The 20977-nt window shown below is 38.9% G+C and overlaps 1 protein-coding gene across 6 annotated transcripts in view; it reads left to right on the plus strand.

The window, feature by feature from the left end:
• cald1a (caldesmon 1a) overlaps positions 1-20977 on the plus strand; it is a 60095-nt gene that overhangs the window by 23328 nt on the left and 15790 nt on the right. For 3 of the 6 annotated variants that reach the window (XR_013771802.1, XM_079263292.1, XM_079263294.1), the window contains exons 2-6: positions 5501-5586; positions 16781-16918; positions 19286-19700; positions 19793-19825; positions 19923-20033. Coding sequence is in view for 5 of the 6 variants with exons in the window: in XM_079263292.1 (XP_079119418.1) it covers positions 5510-5586; positions 16781-16918; positions 19286-19700; positions 19793-19825; positions 19923-20033 (774 nt within the window). In the remaining variant the exon portion in view is untranslated. Of the gene's footprint in view, positions 1-4612; positions 4751-5500; positions 5587-16780; positions 16919-19285; positions 19701-19792; positions 19826-19922; positions 20034-20977 lie in introns of those variants that run through there. The other 3 variants (XM_079263293.1, XM_079263295.1, XM_079263296.1) reach the window with 3 other exon arrangements.

Here is a 20977-nt window from a genome sequence, read left to right on the forward strand (position 1 = left end):
ACACACCCATCTCTGGCTTTTTTCCCCCCACTCCTAGCCCATATTTTCATCTCTTGTCAGGCTAGTGTCCTAATCTCCTTTACTTTAAACAGTCAGTGGACTGTCCATCTCTGGATTGGCGGTTCCTTTTAACCCTTTGAGTCCTTAATTTATGGCCTCTTTTTAAGAAGTGCATACCCTTAACGAAATTCATATATCTCCAAAACCACAAGGTCTGTTTGAGTACTTTTGGAGTCATAGGAAAGACAGCAATTGTGAGATCTCTTATAATCCATAAATATCAGTTTTTGCATAACCAGTGCAGAGAAATGGGGATGGCACAGAGCAAAATTTTAAAAAAATATATGTCAGTCTGGCTTATTAAAAAAAAAAAAAAAAAACACTTTGAGTAGAAATATAAAATATGTATATATTTTGTTGTACTTGTTGCTCCAAACCTTGATAAAATCATTGTTCAGTATGTGAACATTTCCTCAACAAACACCAACTTAGTAAAGTAAAGCAGAAAATTGAAGCTGGAGAGTAAAGACAGTTCAGGCGAGGTCTCTTTGGCTCAGTTTGGCCACATCTGTTCTCAAAGTGCCCCCTCTTGGAGTACGTCAGGTTTTGAAAGGTTAAGGCCTGCGCATTAAATCAGTTTTTATATGGATTCATGATCGTATGTATTAAACTAATGTAATGTCTTTTCCTGGGGAAAAAAATGTCAGTAACTGGTGATATTAATTTAAACAGGAATCATGTTTCTGAGCTTTGCTTACTGTTTTCAGATCAAATTTCATGTTTTCACACTGAAGAAAATGTTTTTGTGGTTTTTTAATAAAGTAAAAAAAAAAAAGCTACTTACTGTGTAACAATTACTGTCATATCAATAATTTTAAATTTATAAATATTGCTTCGTTCTCGTTGGCTGAGTTGGATTAGCACACAGACGCCCCACCAAAACCATGGAAACAGAAGACCGCCACAAAGCAATTCATTTGATGTTTTTTTATACTTTTGTTTTAAGTGGGAAAACGGTTCTGCATGCCTTTTGGACCAGTGGTAAAGCACATATACGATACATTTCTTTGAGATGGACTGAATATTTAACTTTCCAAACAATATCTCAGGATTATGGCATTCCTGTTGGTCAGACAGGGCGTCAAAGCTACAACAAAGGCAGCACTTTTGTCACAGTTAAGTTATTAAACATCCTGTCATGAGGAGATGAGCTTTTACTTTTTTTTTTCACGTAAAAAATGGAAGGGCCTGCCTTTGCACCAGCGTTCCTTTAACATTGCTGAAATACCTTTCCTCACCTGGACACCTGCACACTTGCGACCTAGAGACATATCACTCCTCTCCTTAAGTTATAATGCATCTACCATTCTTTTTATGGTGTATGCAAAGAAATATGCACTGCAGGCTGTTATTTGTGTGTGAATGTTTGATGGTGTTAATGCATTTCAAAGATGGAAAAAAAATCAATGAAGGCAATTGATTGCAATGTGCATTGTGTGTTATGATTTCTTATGAGAGGTTGTTATTGTCATTGTGTGTTATGGTTTATAATGTGCCAAAAAATCTGGATGAAAAGTTGTAAAAATTGTGGTGAAACTTAAATTGATAATTATGAAAGTATTTTGGACTAAGCCCTTCTCAAATTTCCAAAGCTTTGATTTTGTGTGTTAAATGTTCACCTTCATTTGTTTAAAACATTAGTTTTAATTAAAAATATGAAGAAAAAAAAATCTAAGTAAACCCATTGTTTAAGAGCCACCGTTAGCTGCTATCGCTTGGAATTTTTCATTTTCTCCACATCGCTATTTGTGTTTTACATTGAGTAATTCTGGACCGTTCTTTAAAATTTACAAGCATGCTTAGCAATCACAGTCCGTTTAGGCTCCAATAAGGGATATTTATGTCAAGCATTGACAAGCAACACTACCCTAGTACTCTGTGTGCGTTTTATGTTGGCTTAGTTATTGGACATTACATCCACTAGAGGGCAGTGCAGAGTTCACTTCTGAGTTTCAATTGCAGCGTAGAAAGCATTGCGGTGGAGGAGAATATGATAAATTCATATTTTCAGAAATAAAGATAAAAATAAGCAGCACAGTACACAGCGGGGGTCTGTGCAGTCATTGAAAATGTCCTGGTTTCTTTTTCTACGTCACACATGAGCTGCACTGCCCCCACAATGTAGGTACTGCTCCTTTTGCTCAGTTTGGCTAAACATCTGCAGGTTCTGACATCAACAGCCAGTGAGAGGCATGTCCTCGAGGGTGCTCGATAAAAGAGGATACCAGCCAGCATCAGACTGACTTTTACTCACGAGAGAGAGCTCAGAGATAAGACAGGCTGCACCAAAGTGAGAAAATATGGTAATGTTCAGTCGTGTTGCTTCACAAAATGTGGCATGGAAGCTAGAGGTGTAAGTTATGGTACAAGACTTAGTTAGATTTGAGGTTTGCCACAAATTCTACATTAATACAAATCAGTTTCAGGAACCAGTCCTTTAATAGAAGACCTTAGTGAAAAATCCATGTTCTTTCTCAGCCAAGTTTTAGAAATGACTGTTGGATTGATATTCAATGTAATGCAAGATATTTAAATTTCTCTTTTTCTCTTGCCCAAGAACATGGACTGCACATTTAACAGTATGTTAGTTTTCCTTGTTTATCTGTGCTTTAACTCCATTTTATTTCATTACAAAAAACAGGGGCTTCACACACACACAGAGATCCACAAGAGAAGCTTTGGATACTCCTACTCCAACTTAGTAGTTTGGAGGGCTCTTTCAAGTCCCTTCCACTAAAAACAGAGGTTAAATAGGAGCATTCCTCGCATAGTTCCATAACCATAACGTGGAGATTAATGTGTTTGTGTTCAGGTTGCGAGGGGATGGTTGCTCTGAATATGAGGGTAACAAATCTGACCAGAGAGCTGCAGTCCTCTCTTCTCACAAAATCATCAGCATGTATAAGTAACATTTTACCAAAGACGAAAATAGATCTCGCACCGCGTTCTTACTCCAAAGCCAAACCCCCAGACTTTTGCTTGATTTTCTTTGTGCCTTATTTGGACAATAAGGTAACATTGTTTTGGTGCTTTCAACTCAAGACTTAGTGAGAGAGTAGAGGCGTTATAAGACGGTGTGATCCCAGTGGCTGTGAGGATAATATCAACTTAGTTTTTAAGGGCTTTCAAGAGATTGGCACTTAGACATTGGGTTGTATGCCAGGGTCTAGCAGTCTCGACAGGTAGTAATTTAACTGGTAAATGTGTCATTATAGACATAATAGAAGGCAGGGGCAGACAGCGAAAGAGAGAGGGAGGGAGGTGAAGAGACAAAACAGACGGTAAGAAGAGGCAACAAGCAGATGGATGGAAAAAATAAGAATAAATGGATCTGGTGAAGCAGGGAAGGATGTCTTGCAGTGGACAGGCTCAGACAAGCGGAAAATGTCACAAAATGTTGACTCTGGGTTGCTTAATTTTACAGAATACGTTCTCCCCCTCTGGGTTTTGTTAGCTTTTGCAAACTGTGGGTGGTCCCTTCGGTGATGTACACAGCACTTCTAGGTTGTACTGAAGGCTCTTTCTGTTCGCCTTCAGCATGATGACAGACTAATGCATTCGGTTCTTTTCGTACGTCTTAGATTACTGTTTTAAATGCTTTTCCTCGTGTTTATCCGTCATTTTAAACTTGAATTGTACAGTCATTCAGCTAATTTTATTTTAGTCTTATAACCAATTATTTTCAAACGGTAAATGATATGGTTTTAAAGGGATTAAAGTAGATTTCTACAAATGGGATCACTGGGTGAAAACACAGTTCTCTTAGCTGAATAAGTCGTGCATTATTTGCAACAATAACCCCAAATTTATATGCTTGCGTGCTTGTGTTACTAATAGGTTTGTCTCCCTTGGCGTCACCGGTTCTACGAAGTATGTGATTAGACTGCTGATGTTTGGAGGCTGTGTCGGTTTTAGTTATTGCTCTCATTTCGTCTTAATTACAGTTGTATGAGTAGCCCCACATGCAAGCGTCGTTTCCCTCCCCACCGTTTCAGAAGTGACACAAAATGCGCGTCTAAATATAGACGATGGATTCTTGCGGTATTCAGACTATCTCGTACGAGTCCTGTAGTGCTTCTGGAGTGCAGAGAGGCAAGGCTGTGTCTAGAGTGAGGAGAGTGACACCTCCGGCTTCCTTCAAGTCATGGTGTGAGAATTTTTTTTTTTTTCCTCTCTCTCTTTTTGTTCCAAAGTATGTGTGCATCTGTTTGCACATGAATAGTATTATGATGCACCCACGCACTTGTTTGCATGTATACCTGGGTGCATGCCTAGTGCATGACTGCAGTTGGGAGAAAAAGAAAAAATTGAAAAAAATAGAAGAGGGAGAGAAGAAGTTTAAAGGAAGCAGCAAACAAAAGTAAACTTTAGCCAAGCTCTGACACGTCCGTAAACAACACAGGAAAAGTTAACAGCAGAGATAGGAAGAGAAGGAGAGACAGGATGGGAGGGGGGGGTGAAGGGGGCAAGACTTGAGGGATAGAAGGAAGGAGGTCACAGAGGGATGTGAGGAGGGACAACTAACAGGGAGGGGAAAGAAGCAGGCATTCTCCTTTTCTGCCAGCTGAGGCCAGTTGTGGGAGACTACCACTACACGTTGCTGCTGTTCCCAGTATCTTTACTCAGATAAAGCACTGGGAGAAACTGGTATGGTGTAACGGGGGAAACTTTGTTTGGAGGCTAATTCAAGGTATGATATTGTTCATAGTTCTTTTTGTGCCACTAAAACTCACAAAGATATCATTCACTCATTTTCCATCTCATGTACTAATTAAACATGGCAGCATGGAGCCATTTACCTATTTTGTGCATTTTTTTTCCCTCAGCTCCTCCATTAGCATTTGCTTACTGTGCTGTGTGGAGTTTAGATGTTGGTGGCTCTTTAGTAAGGATTTTAGACGTATGATGGGAGGCTAAGCAGTGCCTGGGTGGTCTTAGGCCTCACAGCCAGTCATGTACTTCAGGGTTGGTTTTTTTTGTTTGTTTTTTAGTTTTTCTCATTTTGTTTTGTTAGAGTTGTTTCTAACTGATGGAGTTAACATCCGGTCATGGCTACTCTATCCTCTCATACCTCGTCTTGTTTTAAATTGGATTTATGAGCTTAAATCCCAGTCATGTTGCCACCTAATTTAACTTATATGCTCAGAAATATGATTACAGAAACATGTTGTTCTTTGAATTTCAAATCACACACTGGTTCATTTGGTGAGATCCAGAATATGTTTTGTAGATATAATGTTAGAAACTGGGTTTTGTGTCATGAGGATTAAAACTTAACATTATTTTGATCATATGATGTTTAAAAAAAAACTTTGGCTATATTTGGCCAGAGAACTTGAAATTATGCCCTTATGTCAATTAAAATGTATTTCATTTCTGGTTTCTTAGCAGAAACTGAGTTAATTAATGGGTTTCTGTGTTTGATGATGTCACCCCATAGGGCACAATCATGGAGGAAATGGACTTTGAGCGGCGCCGAGAGCTGAGGAGGCAAAAGCGGGAAGAGATGCGCCTGGAGGCTGAACGGTAAGATCTGCTTGATCATCTCTGATTCACATGTAGATTTTTCTTGTAATGCAGACTCCCTTTTTTTTCTTTCTTCTTTTTGAAAGTCAGCCATACAAAGTGGCTTAAAGAGCACCTGCAGTCTAGAGGAGAAGACCTTGCTGTCATTTAGGATTTATTTTTTTTGCTTAGGTTGTTGAAATAGTGCAGCTCAGCCTGGTTGTTAATGCACAGCACACCTCTTCTGATGCTCACGCCAAGTCTAAGGAGGAAGGAGCCAGGAGTTGGTTCTTTTAAAATCATCACTCAGCAAATATCGGATTCTCCAAAACAGACAAGAAAAAAAAAGCCGATAAGAAATCTGATACGCAACGTGATGACCTTTAATGTTCAATCCTGCCCTGCCTCCCTGTTTCCAATTTTCTCTTCCAGATACTGTGGCCTTGTGAACCCCCTTTGATTTAGTGGAAGAAACTGATTAAACTAAAGTTCGTTTCAGCAAATGGATTGAGCGGTAACCCACCAAGTGGACTAATCAGAAATAGTTAAAAGGCTTTTTTTTTTGCTTTAATTGTCAGAACTTTATACAGAATGTGACAGGGAAGTGTTTATGCAGAACATTTTTACAAGTCTTTTCATCTGTGCTGCAGTCTTTGCAATTAAAGATGAGTCTGATGTGGATGCAGATAACTGGTCAAGGTCACTTGACTGAGCGGATTTTTATTGGAGCTCTTGGAAAACAAGCTGACAGAGGCTGGACTGCTGCTTAATACATAGCCTAGATGTTTTTCTATGATAATCCTTTTTAATGTTACAAAAAAAATGCAAATATTGTCGAGGTGAGGAGCACAGATGGTTGCTGTAGGAGAAATGGCTATGCACTTTTTAAAAAGTACAATAGTTGGGCATATACTATGTAATAAAACTGTACTAAAACCTAAATACCGTCCATGCTCTATTACTATATAAATAACTGTAAAGGTGAGGTGCTATCCAAACAAAAACCAAATTTGCAAAATTTAATACATATTAGATTAAACTGCATATGGTATTTCAAAAAGAATCGTTATAAATAAAACTCAAGCAATACATCTAAATTTCCTAATTTATTTCTCAAAGCAGATGAAGGTTTGGTTCAACATTTTTCAAAATGCACAAATCGTAAAATTTGGGACAAAAATTACAAGTATTCACTTGTGTATTTGTGAAAATGATATTTTTTTCTTCAATTTAACCATGGAAGAGGATTAGTAGTTATTTGTTTATTTGTTAGATAGAGCAATATTTGCTTCTCAGCTGTTTAGGACGACCAGATAAAATAAGTTGCTTTATGCTAATGTTCTGTAGCTAGTTGCTAACTTTGCCTTAATTTGTACAGCAGGTTTATCAGACAATTGTAGCAGAAAACACTTGCTTAAAAACAGTATATTTAAACTCTTAACATAGTAATAAATAAATCATTGCTATTTAAATGGGAATTACTCTCATTTTGGGTGTGTTTGTTTATGGTATGAGTGGACTGCTGCTGTAGCATGACACCCAAAATGTCTCCTAAAGGAACACCAAGCCATTTTGGGTCAAAGGTACAGAAACACACCACAGCCCCTACTTTACTATATTTTTATCTGGTTCAGAAATCATTCAATCATTTCCTGTAGAAAAAATGGTCTGCTCTTTTAATAAAGGCTAAAAGTCTGATGTATTTCATCAGATTTGTTTGACTGCATGCCATAGCTCTGTCCACAGTGGACTTCCACCTTGATGCTATACGCACCAACACACACGTGTCCACATGGCCGTCAGAAAACATGTACAAAAATAAGATTTTTTTTTTTTCCTCCTGTCATTATAGTCATTTCTGAGTTGTATTAAGCATAAAATGAGTCCAATATTCTTCTTTGGCTTCATTAATGTCAGCACATTAACTGAGCTCTGAACTGTAAGAATATTTAGCATCTTCACTGAATGAAATAATCTACATGAAGACTTTTAAAAAGTATATCTTTTTAATATCATGGAAGCTTTTTATCTCAACATTTTTTTTATGGAAAGCTGGTCCCCAATGATGTTTGGAAACGTGACTTCTCAGCCAACTGTAGACATCACATGAGGTTTAGATTACTTAAACATCATTACATGTGTCATATTCACACTGTAATGGGTTGGTTACATGTTACAACTACAGAGTTAATGAATACATGATTTAATTACACATGTATTTTATACGTATGAAACTCCCTCCCCAAGAGCTATGAAAAAAAGAGAGCTGAAAGAAAGTCTTTGTGACTTCAACATGGTTAAACATGGAACATTTAATATGATGGTGTTTTAGATATCATATCTCAGATTCTGGATGCTTTGTGATGGGAATCACTGGTCCGGCAACTGGATGTCTCGATTTAGTCAACTGTGAGCGAGTCACTTGAAGCAACTGCTGCATAAATGGTTGGTTTCTGTGTTACAGATGCTAATGGCAGCCGTGTTTGTTGCTCAGCAAACCAAAATATGGTAAAAATGACTGCAATCTCTGCGTTCATTCATGATTTTTAGGAAAAATATTCCCCACTACTGGTTTTGTTTCACCATTATGCCGGGTTAATTTACATGGTATCTTTAAACTTTCACTCCCTAGACTTTTATGCCCTATTTCCTCAAATACACTATGTGATTGAAGTGGAGTTTAATAGTTTCACAGTGTAACTCCCACCCCCACACCCCCCTGCTGCTAAAGTTATTCATGCATTTTTAGAGTGTTTATGTAACGTGGAGAAGATTGAATTTGGCAGAAACTGTGCACTAAGAAGGGGCGACAGAAAAGATTAGGCCTGACTGAAAGAGAAAGCACAGAAAATGAGCAAAGGGTTGTAAGCGCCTTCAAGATTTACATTCGAAGATGGGGGGGAGGGGGTTGAGAGGGAGTTCGTTCACAACTTTTTATTTGGTCCAAGCAGCCATAATTTCAGCTGGCAGGCTACATGCTGCTCCTGTTATTGATGAAAGATTACATCTCTACATTGTTTCTGTTTCTGCCAATGCATTGAAACAATCAATATTTACATGACTCTGTTGGTTGGACTAGTCAGAACCACATGTTGTCTCACCAGCCCGCTAACATTCAACCCTAATTTGAATGTGCTGAAAATGTAGAGCCATAACATATCGGCTGAAGGAATGCTCAATTCCTGGCTATTGTCAGTGTTTATTGTACTTTTTCTCTTTTCATTGAATTATTTTGTATGATCCATTATTCAGAAAATAGTGTGTACATGTACAGCATGGCATACAGGAGCATAGCTGTTTTCTGTTTGTATGAAGTGCTTGCATGCATCTTTATGTGTTTGTGTTTTTCAGATCAGAATTCGGTTTGAAGGCTTTACAAGGTCTATGTTTGTTTTATTGCTTATTAAAAACACATTGACACAGAGGTGTAAGACAGGTTTAAGTTAACTTTTAGTTGTGGTTTATAAACATACACAGTCTCTCGGGCTCCTAAGCCCCCAACCATTGCTGTCCCATCAGTGATATTGTATGTTTCCCTTTACTGAAGCCAACTCAGACAGGAATATCTCCTAAGCAAGCAAGTAGAGGTGGGATTTTCCCAGCCATTTCAGTCACCAGCTAAAATTGGCCTTCCTCTGCGACAGTCTGTACATTAACTTACATTACATTAAAACTTAGCTAAGATGGTCAACTGGACCACCATCCAGCTTCATGGTTTCATCCATTTTGTAATTTCCCATGTTTTAATACACCCTCTTGTTTTTATTTTGCTTATATTTATTGAATTATCGAGACAAATGAATGAGATTCTTGCCATCTTTTGTGATTATTCTGTTGTTATTATTATCGTCTTTTTTGTATATGTCAGGCATTCAAAGCATGGAATACGGCACTGTAGCTCATAAGCATCTATTTTGCGTATTAATGGATCCATACATGCTGAATTAATATTTGGTCCTAAGAATTTTGATTTAGTTTGTTTGTCTACTTTTTTTAAAGGTTAAATTTGAGTCTAACCAACAGCAGTTTTTTTTTTCTACATCTTGTTAAGTTAATGCACAAAATGTGCTGGTATAAATACTTAGTTATCTCAGTTAATCTTCATGATTGTCTTTTTTGATAAAGACCTGTATTATGCAGCTTTTTTTTTTATTTCTATAGTAGCTTTCGTCTTTTATGTCCGTTTTGGAGGAGAGTTTAGTTCGGATTTTTGCCCTTTCTCTCATTGCAATTTCTCCAAAAAGTCTTTTTTGCATCACATCTTCCCTTTTCTCCTCTAAGTTTCTCAGGCTTTTTTCCTGTCCTTGCAATAATCTGTTTTCGTAACGTCTTCGCAACTTCTTCCATCTCATTCCTCCTCATAAGCCCTTAGGCCCTCATTCTCCACACTCCTCTTCCTCTTTGCTTGCTGCCATCTTTTCTTCAGTCTGCATCGCAGTTTCTTCTGCCATGTTAATCCTGCAGTCCTCCTGTTCCACTCTTGGCTTTCTACACTTGCACTGGCTCTCTGCTTGAGAGACCAGGAAGTGCGGAGGAAATAACACCCATCCTTCGTGAATGAGCCATGTCAAACATTCCTCCGCCCTTGGTGAATGGACCCTTCCAAATATGACCTGGTCTGGCATCATTAAGGGTCTAGCTCAGAAGGAACATTCAGAAATGGAGACTGATACAGGCAGAGAGGTTATGACTTAATCTGAGCCTCATATGCCAACTTTTAACTTGCCACATAAGCATGGAGGAGCTTCACATGCATGCAACACTATCTAAGTCATCTGTAAGTAAGTTTAAATGCAGTCTGAGGTAATTGTATAATAGCTTATATTGTGTATCCTTGGATCAGGCCCAATGGAGTACAGGCTGGGGGAGAGAGATAGACTGGGTAAGTTGCCGTCCTGTGGGGCAGCAGTAGGAAGGGAAATAGTCCAGAAAGGCCAGCGTGGGAATGGGTCAGTATTTCTGACAGTGCTGTACAACAAGCCTTCACCCTCCTTCCCTCCCCCCTGCCATCCCCTTTTTCACTCCTATGCCCTCCCTTCAGTTCACAGCAGCTTTCTCTCTCCCCCTCTCCTTCAATCTTCCTCTTTACTTTCCTCCCTCTGTCCCTCTCTTGCCATGAATGGGTGAAGAAGTCTTTTCTCATGGGCCTTTCCCAAATTGTTTTCACTGACATTTCTGAGATATTTGGCTGTAAAGATAATATTTGGACATATTTCTCCCTAATAGGCTTGCTGATGGGGCTTTATGCGTAGACAGTTGCTTTCACAATGTAGAATTGTGCTGAAAATGGCTTCTCTGTACCATTCGGCTCATAAAAACTCGCCAACAGGGGCAGTAAAATATTTAATCATCTTCTGAGCTGCAGCTGCCACATGTAAAACTAAATTTGAAGTGTACATGCTACCTGGTCAGCTATTAGTGTGCATGTTGCTTTCTTTAGATTTTTGGGGGGATTTGGATACCTAAGAAATAAGCATCTGTTGCACAGGATATACTTGCAAACACACACACACACACACACCCATGTAGCTTATTACTGGGGCTGCACATCATTTCGTACAGGAAAAGTCGACTGTGATAAAATCTGCAGATTACTCCTTTTTCCATTATTGTGCACGCCCTTTCCTTTCCCGTTTTTCATTTCCCGCTTCTACTTTTTATCCCTACTCTCCATTTCACTTGCTCTTTCTCCTCCTCTCCTCCCCATTGCTTCCACCTCAGCCCATATTTCTGTCAGTATGCTGATAGAGTTTGGGGCCTGCGTAAGGAAGGGGATATTAAATCAGGGCTTCGGTTGTGTATGTGTCTCCAAGCAGGCCTGTGATTGACAGGAATGCTAATTCAGCTTTTAGGAGTTTGTTCTTCTCTCCTACTGGGGAATCTTTTACCCCAAGATTGTCATTGTCGTCACTGCCACCGAGGACTCTTTTGTTCCATTTTTAGCTGTTGTCGTTCTGCCTTTCTCATGACATTTGGTGCTGTTTCTGGGATGGATCCGTCTGTTGGGAGTTACAACAGTTGTTTCAGGAATTTCTTTTCTTTTTTTTTTTTTTGGTCAAAAAAGCATGTTGCTATGGCGTTTTAATAGGGGTTAATGTGCTTTCAAATACAGGGAATGTTGTTATTTATAAACAAAAATATATCTTCACTTGTCTGAATGGTCAAACGTGGCAAATGTCAGCAAGCTTAAGATAATGGCCTTTCAGAGACAGTGTGGTGAATGTCACGGGGCCTGGTGGACAAACACACAGTACAGGTTTGGTTCTTTCTAGATTATAAACAATAGCACATATTATAGGTATGATTTCACCAGCATGTAAAGTAATGAACAACACAGCATCTGATATGAGATAGAGAATCAGAATGCTGCTGAATTATTCTCTTGCTTCATGGCCAATTTGACTCAAGAGCTCACGATTAATTCAACAGCTGAAGGTACAGAGGTCCTGAAGCTGCAAAACAAGCCCAAATCATCACCACTGCCAATCTTCACCAAACGCTCTTTATTACATCTTTGTCCTACTTTCAAACCTTTTAGAAAGATTGTCAAATTCATTAAAACACCTATATCATGGATTTGCTCTTACATAAGAACAAATTCTACAAAAAATCAGGGGTACTCTAATAAACATTTGAGCGTTGGAAATTTCAGACAAAGCCAGCATTTGCGTTGTCTTCTGATGTGTATTTGATCAAAATACAATGATGAAATCACTGTTATTTTTTGGGGATTATTTAGGGGACTTTTTTGTTAGATTTTCTTTTTTTTTTTTTATAGATAACTTATGGTAATTTATTAAGCATTTTGTCAAAATGATGGTAAATGCATAACAAGGTACTGCAGATGGTGGGAAAGTTTGAAAAATAAACATTTAATTCAATGCTGAACAAGTTGCTGCTAAAACAAGATAGGATTCTATTACTGGTCTTCCTAACATCATCCCAGGTCCACCTGCCGACTGTGGTCTATTTAAAATGTACTGCAGTAGTTTATTTTTATCATAATGATTAGTTTTAATGAGGTATGAAGGATTTGCTCTGGCCTCCTGGTTAACAACAACACTGACCAACCTTCAGACTCACCAGGAAGTTATTTTTTTATATTTTACCTGATTCATGCACTCGCTCCATCAGCTACATCTTAAAAGTATGCTGGATGTGTGACACAACAGGAGGCAATTTACTTTACAAGTTGTTGAAGGTTTAGTCTGTAATGACAGATGAATGTTTATAATAGAGTGTACCACTTTCCCCCTTAGCTACTATACCAAAAGGATGCGCGTCTCTACATGCAAATGGGAGGACACTGCAGACTCACTGTCCACATCTGAAAGTAATTAGTTGCCCATTTTCATTTCAAACTGCTTCTATGTAATTTGCATCTCACTGTGTGATCTTTTTATATCCAAAGTACACTTGAAAAATGAAGACAAACAGGTTTCAGTGCATGTCTTATACTTTCTGTCATTGTTGCATTAAAATGTTAATTATCTAATACCCGCCATTATTTTAGTGTATATTAATGCAGGTTTTTCTGTGTCCACCACGCACTGGATCAGAACACACACACAGACAAACCACAGATCACAGGAAGGAGGTGCTGGACAGAGTGGAAGTCATCACATTTTAGTATTTGTGGGGAGGCATGCTCTAATGAACTGATGGGGTGTGTGTGGTCATTTCCTCTTCTTGCTCTGCCGGTTCTCCACTCTGTCCACATGCAGAAAAAAGCAGACTCAATGAAAACTAGAAAAAGAAAAACTTTATCTTTTTTACAACATAGAGTAATAAAGCAACAGTCTTTATCTCATAATCTTGAAGTGATGAGATCCTAATCCTGCTTTTTGTCTGTGCCAGCAGAAAAACACACCAGTTAGCTGGAAATTCTCTATCAGATATTGTTCCCTTGGCGTTTACAAGATAAACAGCTTTGAAATTCAGACTGCTTGTTAACTTTCAAGCATATGTATTGAAATTTTCATCCTTTTTCTTTATCAAAATGTGATTTTTATGACAGGAATATGTCTTTAGGGATTTACAGGAAATATTTTATTCATATTGCAGCACTTTTAAAAGAAAAGTCTACAATGCACTGCTTTTTAAATTCATTATTGAATTTTGCTTGTAACATTGCAATTAATTATGACAAACAGGAGGAAATAATGCAAATTTTTCTGACTAAAATATTATTGGGCCATGTTGCTTATCTATCTATCTATCTATCTATCTATCTATCTATCTATCTATCTATCTATCTATCTATCTATCTATCTATCTATCTATCTATCTATCTATCTATCTGTCTATCTAGCTGGATAGCTGGGTAGCTAGCTAGCTAGCTAGCTAGCTATATGTCTATCTGTCTTGCTATCTGTCTATCTGTCTGTCTCTCTATTTATCTATCTGTATGTATGTCTGTCCATCCATCCATCCATCCATCGACACATTATGTTTATTTTTCCGTCTCTCTGTCTCAACTCTTTCTGTGTATGTTTGCACACGGCCCACCAGTCTTGACCTTTTATGAGCATTTTCAGGTGTTTACCTATGCAAGGTGGCGCCAGCTGGCTTGACTTTTTAATTTACAGAGAGATTATGGAGTCATTTTTGCTACAATTTTGTAGACCCAAACTATTCTGCCATGTTCATAAAGACTCTTTCTGGTAGCAACTCGTTCAGACAGCAAGTTTGTTCTGCCTTTCTATGTTTTGTCTTTTTTTTAATGTGGTATGGTCTAAGTTTTTCACTGATAGTTCACATACACCTAAACTGTACAGACCTACTGTCCTACCTCTGATTAAACCGCGATGGTAGCACTTTTTGATTATTCATCAGCAGCACCTGGCTGTTAGTTTACCTTCCTAGTACCAGCACGAGCATTCGTGTCGTATTACTGGATTGCGTTCTTGTATTGATTATTATGACCATTGTTGTGTATTCTAAATTTTGTTTAAGTTTTGGTAAAAAAGATAATATAATGAAATAATATGTCATCTGAATTTGTATTTACATAATTTTTTCGGTTATAAGTCATTTGTATTTCTTTTAATTCTGTCTTGATAGATATTCTTTCATTTTCACTCTTCCGTCATGTTGCATAGTTTCATTAGTTAGTTAGTTTATGTTGTTTTGTTTGTATCAGTCGCAATAAGTTTGTCCATTTCCAAAAAAACAATCAAGTAAACAAAAACAAATAAGCAAAAGCAAAGCTTGTATGCCAAATAATGCACACTTACAAGTAGAGTTACCTTAAATTATACAAATAACAAAAGCAGATGCATTACATACACAATGTGTGACTTTTATCAAGAAAATAATTTATAAAGTTCCATATCTCTCAAAAATAAACTGATAAATAATCTTTTTAAATAGAAATGAAGAAATCCAAATTTTTACCTCATTACTGAGTTTATTCCACAGTTGAACCCCCCCCGATGATCTTTTGGATGAACGACAAGCCGAAACATTTTGGCCTCACAGTAACTTTTTATGTGCTACAAGTGTTGGGAGTTGTTTTGATGCTTTCAAAGCACAAAGTTATCTTAACTAAGGAGGTTCGCATGCACATGTGTAAAGCATCGTCTGACATCATTGATGTCACCGTCCCACAGGTCTGGCTTGGGCGTCAGCAGATTTGTGTGTTATGTTATGACAACATCTCTCATCTGAGAGAGAAACAGGAGGCAAAGCGAGGTAACAGCAAAGAGGAAAGAAACCAAAAGGGAAACTGTTTTTCACAAGCTGTTAAACCTCACATAAACCAAAACCAGCTTCAGCTCCGCTCACCACACATGTTGCAATTAACATGCAATGGCATGCTTCACTGGCTGACCTCAAAGGCTGCGCTGTGATCTTAGGTAGCTAGGCATGCGGTTAGCAGTGGGAGTGTAAAGGTCAGCCAGAGCGGCACAGCTGAAGCATGGAGTTCATAGATGTCAGGTGGCCAAAAACTCAGCAGTTCGTGAAGGGATTTTTGCGCCTGGGCGTTGAATAAGTTAGATATCATAATTTATTATGCATAATTTGTAGTTAAGGATCAGATGCACTGCACGTTTGGGTGTAGTCTGTTTTTAAAAACTGTCTATTGTACTTGAGTAGCTCAGAATTCTTGCAGTTCCCAGACTGAATTGGGACAGGCCCCAGAAAAAGACCTGAACTTGTTGCTTTCAATCACGTTTAAGCATGTAAATGCACAATAGCTTTTTAGCTAACTGCCTTTGATATAATGTGCGGCCGCACCCTTTACACAAACCACTGCATAACATAAATATTCATAATCTGCTATGTCTCTGTTTTGGATTTTTTGGTCTGTTGAGGTTTGTGGATCTTTGCCTGTTTTTTATTGTGCAACATTACATGCCTGGTAATGTCAAAGCAATATGGTAAGTGGAGAAAAAAGTTCCTTATGGCGTAGCTTTTAATGCAACAATAGCCAACAGATGTTTACCCATGTTGTAGACATGGCCTGCTTTGACCTTGTTCCATCTGCCGTATGCTTGACCAGTTGTGCATTGCAAATTGAAGCGCCAGTAAAGCAGAACCGAAAACTAAAGCTGCAGCTTTTGCAGCTTGGTAGAGCACATCTTTTTTAAAGTGAAGGCTTTTGCTGTCTCATAAAAAGCTTGCTGCAAGGATCAATACAAGCCTCATATCTGTCTTGTATTGTACAAATACAGCTGCAGCCGGCGGCCCCATTCCCCTAAATGTCAGCACAAAGGAGGTTCGACACAACAGATATTTTTATTTGAGGGTCTTAACTTCAGAAAAATCTGATTGTGCAGAATTCCAAGAAGAACTGTACACATTTAAGTTCTGTTAGAAGTCTGGACCAGATCAGTGTGAGCTGTGGACCACAAATACTGTTTCATGGCTCTCTCTTATCCTCAGCCAAGCTAGGTCTCCAGACCGACACTTTATCAGCTTGTGAAAACTGCAGCCACGATAAGAAGTATTGGTTGTTGCACAGCTGACAGGTTGGCTTGATAACAGGAGAGAGAGGGGGGGGGGGGGGGGGGGGGGCGGGGGGGAAACTAAAGCAAATCCATCAACTTTGGTCACTGTGGTGATTACACTCCAATTTAAAGAATCGTTCACTTTGAAGTTTCTCACTTGGAGGTTTAATTGAGGATGGGTGCAAGGGTTGAAAGTTTGGGGGAGGGGATGTGAAAGAAACGGTGTGCCTCTCCGTCTCATTTTCTGCTTTTGTCTCCCTCAGAATGGCAAGGAATGATGACGATGAAGAGGAGGCTGCGCGTGAGAGGAGGCGCAGGGCACGCCAGGAGAGGCTGAGGAGCAGGGAGAGCGAGGAGCACGGTGGCCAGCCAGACTGTCTGGTCATGACTAACAGCCACAGGTGATGCACATATAGCAACTTAATGTGGTGAATGTGTTTTCAGCAGCTCACTATTTAGCTCATCTTTTTCATTGTTAAACATGGATCCCAGCCTGACATCTGTTAAGGGTTGTTCCCTGAGTGACTCAAAAAATCCTTTTCACACTGTCATTAAAAGCTATTCTGGCTGTTGTGGGTGTTGTTAGTTTTTCTAATAATGTCAGGTTTATGTTGAGTTGGTTAACAAGTCTATCTGACTTTAATAATCCTATTATATTAAAGTGAGAACACCTTAAATAGTGATAAAATTATATTAATGGATGAATTTGGCACACTTTGATAGGTTGGTTTAATGTGTCCTGCCTGGAGGGGGGTACATGCTGTGTGTGTATTAATCTACTTCTGGTACAAAAAGCCTGAGGCAAAGTTAAAAGCAGTTTTGATAACTGTTTGATTTGTACAGTAGCATAGGCCTACTTGTGTCACAAAAACCAGAAGCTAAGCTAAAAGAGGCTAAGCTAAATGTCATAGTGCAGAACAGGGATAGGCAACTCTGGTCCTCGAGTGCCACAGTCCTGCAAATGTTAGGAGTTTCTCTGCTGCAGCACACCTGGAACACATCAGGACTAATTAGCAGAGCTTGACATCAAACGCTGCACAGGTCTGCTAATTAGCCATTGATTTGAATCAGGTGTGTTGCAGCAGGGAAACTCCTACCATTTGCAGAACTGCGGCACCCGAGGACCTGAGTGGCCTACTCCTCGTATAGAATTATATTTATTTACTTCAAGTTAAAAATTCTCACATTTAATTTTTAATCAGTGTAAATTAAGAGTTTAATCAATAATATTGTGTTCTGTTTGGGTTTTTTTTTCGGGGGGGGGGGGGGGTGTATGTTTTTTTTTTGTTTGTTTTCTTGCTCTCTCTTATAGTTCCTGCTGCACATCATGAACTGCAAATTTTACTGTGATAAAAAGATCAGCTCTTAGCTGGGGCATATTATGTAGTTATTCTACTTATTGTAAGCAAAGACTAGACAGAAAAACAAAGCTAGAGGGGTCAATTTTAATGTGGTCCTTGACCTTCTGGTAAAAACAGGCAAGTAATCAAGTAATCCAAAACACCTCACTTGGATTATACACCTCAGTTATGCACATATCCTAAAATGAGATTAAAGGAGTAAAAATATCTTTGTCATGTACTTATAAGCTATCTCGGAAATTACTTTAACACAATAACAGCTTGTAAATTAGCAGATTTTTGCATTTAGCCGTGTAATTAAGTCAATTATTGCCTATATTATATCTTTATATCTTCTGCATCTCTTTTTGTCTTTCTGGAAATTCCTTTTTCAACTATATTTGACCATTTCAAGGCAAACAAAAAGATTTCAAACCAGGCAACAGTGTTTATAGTTCGAGGTCATGGAAGAGCATCTGAAACAGAATAAAAACATCCATGCCACTGTAAAAAAAAAAAAAAAAAAAAAAAACACAAAACAAAGTATCACTATGTTTGTTGTCCTATTCTTTTGTGCATCAGCAATGCAGGAACTCAGACTGCCACACTAACAATTTGGGCTAAAAATCCATTTCTATGCAGTTTTCTATAGCAAGATAAGTCATCATGGCTACAGTGGAAGTAGTGGGTTGAACTGACATCCAACAACACAGACACTGCTTTGTGGTCATGAATGTTTCCTCTCGATGAGCTCAGAGATGCATCCTGGGCTGGTCAAACAACAGGAGGATTGTGCAGGAAGATGCTGATACAGGACCTAGTGCTGGCAAGCGATTGTTGATTGTGTGCTTGGAGGGATAATGTTTGCCAGACTTTTCGAAAAGTTTGAGTCATTCAGGCGGAGTGAGCTGGAAGGATGTACATAAGTCAGGTTGTCCACAGAGAAAACAATGGGATGGATTTGTGTGAAATATTTCACCAGCGTTCTGTGCTGCCAGAGGGAGATATCATCGTGGGTTTGAGCAACATTTCTGCTGGGATGCTCCATAGCTGGTATTTTTTCAAATAATTTCTGTAATAAGCCAAAAAGAGTGTTTGCAAAAGTTCTGACTTAAAATAGGATTTTTATCAAGTTTCTGTTTGTGTTATGACCTAAGTTTATTTTGATAATGTTTTCAGTGAAAACTTTTCAATAAAGCCATTTATATAAAACATTCCTTAGAAACTTTGGCTACAAATAGATCTTTTTTTTTTTTTTTTTTTTTTTTTAGAGCATCTTGGGAGAAACAATAAGTAACATTATGGATTCCCTTCCTCTGCCCACATTGTCTCAACAGCTGACGTCTTCTCAGACTTCAGCCCTTCCTCTTTGGACCAAAAAAAAAAACCCAGACACACAGTGAAACTTTTGTCTCCTCTCTCCCCCAGTGTCACAGAAACTGCGTCTGTGAGCAGCTCTTACGTGGACGGTGGAGATGAGGAGGACCAAGCCCTGCTGGACCGCATGGCCAAACGCGAGGAGAGACGGCAGAGACGCATGAAGGAGGCTCTGGAGAGGCAGAAGCAGCTGGACCCCACTGCTACGGAGGACAACGACAGCGTTGCCATGGAGAAAAAAAACACAGAGGAGGAGAGGCCCTCCTCCTGGCGCAGGGGTCGTTACCGTGACAGCGTGGATGAGGAGGAGAAGACGGCGACTTACAGCTCGAGGCGGGAGGAGAAGGAGCGTGAGGAGCCAAGAAAGGAAGAAGAGGCTGCTCCTGAAGGAGAGGAGGAGGAGGAGGAGGAGCAGAAAGTTGAAGCTGTTGAAGACAAACAAAAAAGGTCTAACTTGAGAGAACAGGTCCGTCCTCTTTGTTTCTTTTCACTTCCTCTAGTCATTACATCGTTGTTTGTTATTAACAGTCGGTGCAAACTTGATGCTTGTCCCTGCAGGCATCAACTGAAGAGCCTAAAATGCAAAACGAGGTACGGTCATTGAGTCCTTCACTGTTTTTTCCACACCAGTCCTTGAGACAAACCACAGATCAATGTTTCAAAGAATTGCTATAATCCTTTCTCATAGGACCTCACTGAAGAAGAAACACAATCGGTAGTCAGTGAGAGGTCAAATCAGACCGAGTCAGCAAAGTCAGAGGATGGGGAGGATGCAGTAGCATCAGGGGAGGCTGAAGAGGTACCTGAGGATGATAATGTAGATTATTCAACAGAGAACAAGCCTATGTTACTAGGAAATTACACTGAAGAGGACTTTGAGGTATCTGAGATACTGCACTCAGAGGATAATGAGGTATCAAAGATGCGGTAAGAATTCCAGTAGAGGTGTGATGCACAGCACTGAAAGTCTCCGGGTAACTTCGGTGTTTTAACGCATATTTAAGAAACATTAACAAAAATCTTTTAGGACTCAACGGGACAACATGATGTGCTGATTTTGTTGACCTGATATATGACCGAACCAGACACCAAAATTACCCGGACACCTTGTGTCATCCAGCGTGGTTTGCACCATTTGGAAATTGCAGTAACTGAACCTATTTTTTTAATAAGGTTATGCCCCACAGAGTGGTCACATTTTTTTTTTTTTTTTTTTTTTTTGTATTTGGGGTTTTTTCCTGCATGTTTTCCACCTTGACAACACATCACATTTCACTGACTCCACTCCAGCAGCATAGCAAAGCAGAGCAACATAATGTAATGTGAAATAATTAAGCCATCACATCATGTGTACTTGCAATCGAAGGCTTTGAACTGTGGTAGATAAGCATTTGATCTACTTTATCTAATGAGAAAAGAATTATTTTAGTGATGAAAAAGTAAAATAACCATCATCAGTGGCTAATTTGGTTTCATTACTGAAAGTATTGCTTTTCATCTGCAGTGCTTCATTGTGTTTTGAGTCTAAACAAACATCTGAATTTTGTTATAACAGTTCAGAGGTACACTTCAGACTTTTGTGTGTGTGTGTGTTTTCTCACTCAAATAGATGATCCCAGTTAAATAGAATGTCATTTTTATTTTTCATCACTCTTTGAAGAAAGTGCATGCTTCTTGACCATTTAGTGGGATGTAATGTCACCTGGTTTGCATATCTGATCTGCAAAATCCTTTTGCATGATA

The sequence above is a fragment of the Telmatherina bonti genome (genome assembly GCF_933228915.1).
Source record: "Telmatherina bonti genome assembly, chromosome: 23".
Taxonomy (NCBI): domain Eukaryota; kingdom Metazoa; phylum Chordata; class Actinopteri; order Atheriniformes; family Telmatherinidae; genus Telmatherina; species Telmatherina bonti.